Source organism: Falco punctatus (genome assembly GCF_963210335.1).
Source record: "Falco punctatus genome assembly, chromosome: 4".
Classification (NCBI taxonomy): domain Eukaryota; kingdom Metazoa; phylum Chordata; class Aves; order Falconiformes; family Falconidae; genus Falco; species Falco punctatus.
In genome coordinates, this window is record NC_137583.1 from 99,579,097 (window position 1) to 99,588,986 (window position 9,890).

General features: G+C 38.4%; 1 protein-coding gene across 6 annotated transcripts in view; it reads left to right on the forward strand.

Moving 5' to 3' along the window:
* Positions 1 to 9,890, forward strand: part of CPNE4 (copine 4) — a 317,905-nt gene that overhangs the window by 112,597 nt on the left and 195,418 nt on the right. For all 6 annotated transcript variants that reach the window (XM_080387243.1, XM_080387244.1, XM_080387242.1 and 3 more), the window contains exon 2: positions 7,669 to 7,856. In XM_080387243.1, coding sequence (XP_080243369.1) covers positions 7,677 to 7,856 — 180 coding nt within the window. In that variant the 5' untranslated portion in view covers positions 7,669 to 7,676. The remainder of the gene's footprint in view (positions 1 to 7,668; positions 7,857 to 9,890) is intronic.

Here is a 9,890-nt window from a genome sequence, read left to right on the forward strand (position 1 = left end):
GGATCTTCTTGTCTGCATTTATCCATAGGTAAGTTATTTTGGTCTCTTAATTTGTTCAGTCTCCTGTTTTTCCTATTAATGATTTTTAAGATGTCTCTTCTACATATTACAACATTGCAAGCGGGAAGACAGTGGGAGCTTTGTAAAGTATGAGGTGACTGATGGCATTAGTTAGCTACATGCTAAAGGAACAAGGGAGAATCTTAGATATGTACTTCTAGTAGAGGGTAATGGAATATATGTATTTTAACTGCTGACTTTTACAGATGGTTTGCATTGCATCAAGTGAGTCTGCCTGCAATGGGGACTACTCGGAGCATCCAGAACTGGGCACGTTCAAGCATCTCCCAGTGCTCCAGTTATTGTGGGGCTTTCCCCTCCCTTAATTGAAATGGAATTATTTGTATAGGTGCAGCACGCTTGTACAGTGTTCTGTCATACATTATGTGTCTCAATTTCTTTTTGGTAATTTGCTCTGTGGTAATGAGTCCTTTTGAACTGTCAATGTGTGTATAGTTCCATTTACACTGCTGGCACTTTGTTCTGAACCTTCTCCCCTCCTGTCCAAATAAATTGCTTACACTATCAGATCTGTCTTACTGTTCACAATAATAGTACTGCTCTGGATTCTCCAGATCCTCCTTCGTTACTGAGTTTATTGCTCATTTTGCAAAGGGTTCTTTCAAACTTCAGTAGGTATAACTTTAAATAAGCCCTGTTAATTGTTGTATGAGTCAGAGAATGAAAGGGAAGGAGGAAAAAATATTTTTAATTGCACAAACTATCCTGTGGAAGGGTCTAGATAACCTGTTGATTTCTTGTTATATAGTAATTTATATTCAAATTAATTTTGATAGCTGGCATTTTGCCTGTATTACCTGTGAATGTTTAAACTTCTGTAGCAATTTATAATGTAGTTGATGTTGACCAGAACAGTATTTTAATACTGATAGGAGGAGTCTTGTGCAGTGATCAGAGATACAGTCAGGAGTCTGGGAGTGTGGTTAAGGATAAGTAATTGAATGACCATGTTTAAAGATAGTATTGATTGTTTGTGAGAAGTAAGTTTCCAGATGATAGGGAAAAATCAGAGACAAAACTCTCTAATACCCAGTTTGGAGTTTTAGAAAGTAGGCATTCTTTATTTTCAGCGTTGGATGCACGGGGAATAAGTTCCACGCAATGTGCATACCGACTCTGTTCACTGTTTATGTGGCAGATCTATACATATTAATGACATTTCTGAAAAACTGTTAGCATATTCATTACAGTTCCAAGAACTGCTTATCATATCTACACTCTTACCATGCATGTGTGGCCTTATGGGTTGAGGGTCCTCTGGTGGTGGTTTTGGGACATCTTCATCCTCTTCTTTGTCATCTTCCTCCTCTTATCCTTTTCATGACCTTCTCTTCTTCTGGCCCTGTTTCACCACTCTTGGCTCATGTCTCTGTTTCAGACCAGTTCTTATCTACTTAATAGATAAACTATATGATGCACTGTTCTACTAGTAGCTAAACTACATAATACAGTGTTGTACACTTCAGTTATGTCATGGATACATCAGTTGCAACGTTTACAGTTACGCATACTGGCAAAGTTCCCCTAGTATCGCAGAGATGCACAGAGAAAGGCTAAGAGGCAGTGGTCACAGCTGCAACAAGGATTAGGAATAAGGAAAAAAATAGTTCATAGTGAGGTTGGTCAAACGATGTAACAGGGGTTACAGAAAACCCTATGCTATGAAAATGCTACAGTGAGAAAAAAATTCTGCTATACGGAGGAACTGGAGGGCAATGAATATCAGCTGTTGTGGCTGATCACTGGTTTCCAATCACTCATATACACTTGTAATAAAGATAGGTCTGCTTTCTCTACTATCACTCTGGGCTCCGCCTTCAGTCCTGGGCCAGCCAGGTGTCTTAGCAAGTTCCTCGTTACGTACATGGAATATTAATTTAATCAACTTGCTGAATCTCCAGTCACAATGAATTCCCATCTTTCTTCATTTGTACAAAGCTTATTTGCCAACCATGCAGCTGAATGAGAAGGAATGGGCTTGCTTTTTACAGCCAAGGAAGCCTTGATGCCAACAACTGATAGAGTAATTCAGTGAGACTGGGAATTCCAAATTGTGTAGTTTCCTAAAGAAAAATTATTGCTTATCTCAATTAGTATCATTTCCTGAAGGGGTCTGTGGCCTACATTCTGCTGGAGCTCAACAGGTAACTAAACAGAAGAACCTTTTAAAACTTTTATTCCTGAACACCCAAAGTAATTTCATCTTTTTCTATAAATCTTGCCCTTACTGTATTTTGTGTAGCTTGGTCTTGCGTCATAATGTGAGATAGGAGAGAAGCACATGAAATCCTCAAGGCCTGAGAAATGCACATTTGAAGCCAATGAATAAGTTTAGTGGCATTTGGGTCAGGCCCCAAGAGGTGGTTCTGAAGCATTTGAACCCTCTGTGCCTGATGATTATTTTTCAGTACTGTGTTGTCAAATGATAAAATACACTGGGAGAAGACAGGATTGCTTGGGGTGCTATATTACTCAGCTGCCCACTCTATTGAAATCAGTGGGACATTTTCTCGCTGACTTCTGTGGATCTCAAAGTAAACCCTATAAAAAGTAAATACTTTCACAATGGCATTTTGTTTAATCAGATTCTGCTTGTCACTTAAAGCTAGTGATTTCACCCCAAAATGAATACGACTATTTAGACTTTGATTTTGCCGGAGTTATAACATAAATTGAGAATCTAGAACAGAATTAGAGGAAACAATTTTCCTAGTGCTACAGGATCACTTTTCTTAATCATGTAGAAAAATGAGTTTCCATCTGGTTCAAACTGTGGAGCACTAACTTTTTTCCAGGAGAAGTTGGTAGTCTGAGTTTTAAGAATATTAAGCTGCTAACTGTAGACTTGGTTTTCATATTTTTATTAGACTCTAAGCCCTGGAAGATCCAGAAACTGTAGGTTCAAAGCTTTCCGTCTAGATAGTTCAGCTGCTCCTGTCTTGAATGCTAAATTTCTGTCCTGTATGGAGGTATAAGTAAGTAGGGAGCACTTAATGCTACAACATCTAGTGCTTTTAGGCCTTTCCCTCTTTTGGAGGTGCTTATTCACAACTCTTATTTCAGATAACTACCGTTAGTATTTCCCACTGCATGCACATACTTGTAAACAACATTTACCTCTCCAGGAGTAGAGTCTTGCTGTTTATTTTTGCAGAAGCAGACAGATGCTCTTGGTTCATTTTCATTTCATGACCACAGTGCCAATAAAAGAAATGGTTCAGACACAGCCCTCAACAAATGGTGATGGGGAACCTGCAACTCCCAAATTCATTTGCATGTACTTTGGGCTGGAGTACAAGTTTCAGAATAGTAGGCCCTGTTTCCAAATGCAGAGCACACTGGTTACTCCTTTTAATCTCAGCATCTTTCTTCTTCCCTACTCATTTATTACCTGAACTGACGGTAAGGCTGAGTGTGCATGTTTCCCTGATTCTTTGCAAGGTGCTGTGGAGAAGCAAACTTCTTATACTTCACCCAGACAACTTGAAGAAAAGCTTTTTGGAGATTTTTTTTTTTTGTGTGTGTGTGTGTGTAGGACAGCAAAATGGCAGTGTGGACACGGGAGAAAATTTGAAATCTGAATTCAGATAACATCTTAGAGTTATTTCATGAATCTAAGGAGCCCAGTTACAACTTTGCAGTGAGGTTCTCTAAAGCCCTCTGTGGATCGTATTTTGTAACAAGGTAGATTGATTGTGTGAGCTGAATTAAAGGCTTTTAGATCTCGATGAGAGGCATGTACTGTTTCCATTTCACCTCAGAGTTCCTTACTTTCGTAGGCACTAGATGGCTAAACATTTTTAAGCCATTCAGTCTCTCTGAGAGAAGAAAGACTAGCTAGCAAATGTGTAATACTGGTTTTCAGTGTAATCCAGTTATCTAGCCAGGCCAGACTTCTGGACTTCCATGCTATTACTTTTAATGCAGTATCTACACATAGGAGCTTTTGTAGTGCTAGTTACCAGAAATGCTGGGGTCATGTCTGTCTTCTGATTTTCTACATGATTTTGGAGCCAAGGGGCCCAAAGCATTGATTAGTATTCATCTGTGCTAAGCACATGAAAAACAGATCACAAAGGAAATCTGTAAACTAAGAAGTTTACAATTTGGTTGTCTCCTGCTTAGTCACAGAGTACTAGAGGTTGGAAAGGACCTCTGCAGATCATCTATTCTAAAACTCTGCTCAAAGCAGGTTGCTCAGGTTTGGGTGTCTCCACCCAAACACCCAAACCTGTTGCTCAGGAACACTCAGACAAGGTTTGTGTGTCTCCAGGGATGGAGTCGCCACAAGTTCTCTGAGCAGCTTGTTCCAGTATTCAACCAACCTTACAGCAGAAAGTTTCCATTTGTTTAATCAGAATTTTCAGTATTTCAGTTTGTGCCAATTGCCTGTTGTCCTATCACTGGGCCCTGCTGAGAAAATTTTGGCTTCATGTTCTTTATTCCCCCCCATCAGGAATTTACACACATCAGATCCCTCTGAGCCATGAATCTCTTAAAAAAATGTCAGAAGAGCACATTAATCTCTACTAAATAAGCTCTAAGTATGGTAGACATAGAATATTTTTGGGACAGTGGAACCGTCTTCCAAGGTCCTCACTTTTTCTTTGTATTCCACAGGGTACATGGTGCTATCAAGGTCTTTCACACCTTTTTTTTTTTTTTTTTTTTCTTTGGCTTGGGGTTTTTTGTTAACATAGTATATGCTTCAGTTTCAGCAAAGTGTACTTCAAATTTTGTCCAGTTGGTACTGCCTTCTTCCTTGCTATTTCACCATGGAGAGGTGAAACCATAAGGCCTGGTCTTGCTTCCTCGTTCTGTGCAGTCTAGCACTGGCTAAGAAGTTTGTGTGGGAAGTGTATGATGATACACTGTTTTCCTCGGAAATGAAAAAGAACGTATGCAGCAATGAACTGGAAACTTCAGTAGTATGTGACTTATCACTTAGTTCACTTCCTTATCTACAGTGTCACTTTCCTCTCACAGAAACAGATCTTATTCAGTGAACATTAAAGCCACATGGACATTGAAGAAATAATGAGGTTATAATGAAGTGAAGAAGGAAGAGTTTGCAGCAATGAAAAATGAGCAATTTATTCTTCCATGTACATAGTTAATTGACAAAATACTTCTTACGCAATCTACCTCATCTATATTTACGTAAAATAATACTTTTTTTAGCCACCTTCAGTAGACTCAGAATCTATTTTCCAGGCTGCCAGCTTCCTGGTAACATGACATCAGTACAACAGCCCAAGCTGGTGATTATACTAAAAGAAGAATATAATGGGACAAAAGAATAAGACTATGGCTTGTTGTAATAGTTGTAGTGATAAAAAGAAATGTAATTTTATACTTGCCTGCTGTTCTGAAAAACCAGTGTATAATTATTGTGGGAGGAGGAAAAAGTACATCTCTCCCCCTCACTCTGCTACTTTTTCCCCTTCTCTTTAGTGTTGAAATCATCCAGTTTAATTAAATCACCAACCCATTTCTGCACAATGGATGACATTTCATTAATGATGTAAGATGTGCATGAGAGAGAATTAACCCAATTTTCAAATGGATTTCAATTTGGAAAGGGCAGCATGTAAAATGTCTTGTAAATGTGTGGGATGAGCTTGTTGAGCGGCTTTCTGAAGGAGACTGGATTATAAAATGATGAATAATTAGATAAGTCTCTCCTCCACCTCAATTTCTGTGTCTTTTCATAATCCCAGTTAATGGAAACTTGGGTACCTGACATCATATATCAGAGACATATCAGCAATAGAATGAAAAAACAGACTTGTGATGACTGCTAGCAAAATACATATACATACAATCTTCTCTGTAATTTTTAGCTAAATAGACTTCAGTGGCTTTGTCAAAGTTACCACCACCTTAAACTGTTCTCTTTTTGGAAAAAAAGCAACAAAAAGAAGAAAACTAGTCTCCCAATCATTGTTTTGAATCATCACTTTGGGTAGTCCAGATACTTATTGTCATGCTTAGTTGAGGTGGCAAGTCCTTCTTGCATGCAGATCATTGCTTCTCAGGTTATGGTTTTATCAGAGTAGTTCCGATTAGGCTAGAGTCCAGTTCCCCCTCCTTGGCATTGCTTTCAAGGTAGGACTGTGATCTTTGCTATCACTGACCCAAATTGACCCAGCACAAAATGTTGTTCCCTACCCTGTAAAAGACTGTGAGAACTGAGATGTGCTTGTCTATTTTCAGCGTTAAGAGTCTTAGCTAAAAATGTATGAGAAGCTAAACTAGTGCATAGGAATAGACTGTGTAGAAGTTGAGTATGCTCCTTGGGCTTTGTAACATAGCTTAATGTCATTATGTTATTTTACCATGTTTGTTTAGTTTTGCTTTTTTCCCCAGTCATGTTTCTTTCCTGGGGGTGAATCCAAGGAAACATAGTTTAGCTGGCAGCATTTACAGGTCAGGTGACTGCGAAGGGCTGAAGGAGGCTGTTTTGATCTTAGGATGTCAGGCACTATGGTTGTGTCGCGGCTTATGTTTCGAGAAGCCTGTTTTACTGTAAGGAAAACGTCCACAGAGCCTGAGCTAGAGATGGTAGTTAGAGCCCATCTGCACTCAGTTCACTTACAAACATCTCGAAACCAGAAGGCTGGGTTTTTGCAGCAGATCAGTGGTCATATAGTAAGTTGCTGTATAGAGCTGAAGAATTCTAAGTTGTTAACGAGCTTTTCTCTCATCTGCAAGGAGAGCAGATCGTCCGCATCATCATTCAGGCTTACCTTCCTTAAGTTTATCTGTATGTATTCAAGGTCCTCACTGTACTGCCAACTGTTCTTACGCTGAATTTAGAAATACCTTTCTAATTTTGCCTTTATAATTCATAGGAAAGTTGGATATTCTGAAGGTGTGGCTTTGTGAGTTTTGGTTTTATTTTTAACTTCACAGAGCAAGCAGCTGCATGGTACTTAGTTGCCAGCTGGGGTTAAACCACGAGAACTGTGTAACAACAAGATTTGCCAGCATAAATATCCTGCCTTTCTGCTTGGGATGTCAGTCTTGACTACTTGCTTAGGAATGGGGTGGTGGGGTGGTGGTGTAATCTTCTGCAGTAATGTGGAAATAGAGAGTGAAATGTATTTGGGAATTTAAGGTTGATATGAAAGGGGCCTTCTATGGCATTTACGTTAAAAGTTTCTGTAAGATAAACCACTTGCTTTTTAGATGGAGTATAGAGAAATAAAGGCAGATTGAAGGAGTGCTTAACAAATTTAATTTAGCCTTGTTACTGGAATAAGGTGTTATCTGAAGAAATTCAGAGTTGCCATCCTGTCTATCTTTTGGCAAGGACAGAACTGGAAGTAGAGGTCTCAGTTCACTCCCAGAGTTCAGGGGCATGGTGGAAAATTTAATTCTGAGCTTGACTTATTTCTAAACATACAAGACGATGTATTTCTTTCTTCTACAGGTACTCCTTTGATTTTATTTCCCCTCTTGCTTTGGACCTCATTCACAGTTATGGGGTCCCATTGGCTAGTAGAATATTGTGTTGGCTTCTGCATGGGAGGACAGACTGTACCATGCGTGCACTGTTCATAATGGACTTTTTGTCTCTTTCAGATAAAGGAATGAAGAAGATGAGCAACATCTATGAATCAGCAGCCAATACCCTGGGAATTTTTAACAGCCCATGCCTGACTAAAGTGGAGCTGCGAGTTGCATGCAAAGGCATATCAGACAGGGATGCCCTCTCAAAACCAGATCCCTGTGTCATACTTAAAATGCAGTCACATGGCCAGTGGTTTGAGGTGAGTGTTTAATAGAATAAAAATTCTTCTGATGCTTTAGGACAGTATAGACAAAGTGAGGCAAAATACAAATAGCAGGAACAATAAAGAGAAGAAGCAATTTGAAGCATGTGGCATAATCGTGTAAGAGTGAAGGGAGATTTTTCCATTAACTCTAACACAATTTGAATCAGACTCTTAATGACACTTTGAACTTCTCTTTGGAGTCTAGATTAAAAATGAAGATGAATAAAGAATGAAGCATCATAAAACTTTTCCCTTTAGGCCCTCTTGTTTCATAAAAGCTGTATAATATCAGAGGTAATGATAGTGACCATCATGTATTCCAATCTAAAGAAGAAAAATGTTGTGAAAGAGAGGAGTATTTATTACTAGTTTGCAAGGAATTTGGTGACAGAGTAGCTTGATTTGCAAATTTTGAGTGTTACAGTTGGATTGCAGGTTTGATTAATATCCCACTTTGTGTTATTTTACCTAATCTTAGAAACCATTTCATAGATAATGGAAACGGGATGTCTTAGAGGCATGCAAATTGTAAATAAAGAACATTAGAATGGAATGTAATATTTTAAATGATATCTTGTAGGTTATTTTACTTACAAGTTACACTTGAGTGTTTGTGATTAATCAGGCTATAATAGGTGTGAGTTTTAATGGAAAGTATGTGTGAGAAAATTAGGAATGTATTAAATCCAGTTCATTTTGAGTAAGCATTCATCCCTGTTTTCGACATTTTAGCATTCAGATTAAGATTGTGTTATCTTTCAGAAGATAAAAATGATAATAACTGTGAACATATGCAGAAAGCAAAGTCTCAAATTCATGAGTGTTTTAATTTAGCGTTTTCAGCCAAGTTTGTCAGACTTTGGGAGTTTTGTTCCAGTTATTCCAATTGTGTGGTTTTGACCTATGGACCTCTGGAAATATTCCAGTGCAGGGTCAGTAGCAGCATAGCACAGTTAAGGATTTTTTGGTGGTATTTTTCCTCTTTTCTTAGTTCAATGCTGTGGAACTGTTAGATAGGTGCCTGGTAGGAAACCAGTTTATAAGTAGAAAAAAAACTTTCACAATTGTCCTAGTGCTGCAAAAATCAGTGTCTTCATGTAATTGAAATTTAAGGTGATGTAATAGCCCCCTAAAAGGTAATTCTAGCTAGTCATGTAGAAAAGAGAATTTAGCTGCACTGTATGTAATCACTCAAATAGTAGAAATTAAACAAGCAGTGGATTAAAGGTCAAAATAAATGAAACACTCCTGTTTGGAAAGGAAAGACTGAAATCTTTTGCGCCATTTCAATGAGTGCATTTCACATGGTCTGTCTGTGGCCAGTTACGAGCAGGGTAAGCAGCTTTAAATTATATATTCTTATGTTGTAATGGAGATTGCTTTTATTTGATGTGGTTTTTAATTTGGAAAGTGATTGTCTGAATAGAGTAATTCTTGCAGAACAGATCTGCTTGCTGATATGATTCTCATCTTATGTCAGTTGCTGCTACTGTATAATGAAAGTCCAAGGTATTCATTTTAGTATGAACAAAAAGTTTTTATTAGTTCATGTTCCTATCAGTGCAGCAGAGCTAATACAGCTCTGACATGAGCCTTTTCCTATTCTGGCCAGCACATTCTCAACAGAATTTTTAATCAAGTTCCAGTTGCTGAGCTAAATTAATCAGAGTCACTCAGGTATACCTGAAGACATAATTTGGCTGCAAGGATCTTCTGCTGATGACAATCAATGATCCAGTAAGACCTGAGATGGCAGGCAGACTAGTAATTGAAAAAAAAAATATCTAGTTACCAGTGAAGTGAGTATATTCAACATAGAAATCACTAAATGGCAACCCAAAGTGGAGTGGAACTGAAGAGGTTTGCATCTATGGATTTGGTGATTTCATTAACTTGTCTTGAATGTCCAGGTACCTTAAACCCCTTGGAGGCTGGATGTCTCCAAACAGGCTGTAGCAAAATCTAGTATTACTGAAACATGCATACTGGTCACATTCTGATTGTGTGAAGGATTTACGAACATGGAGC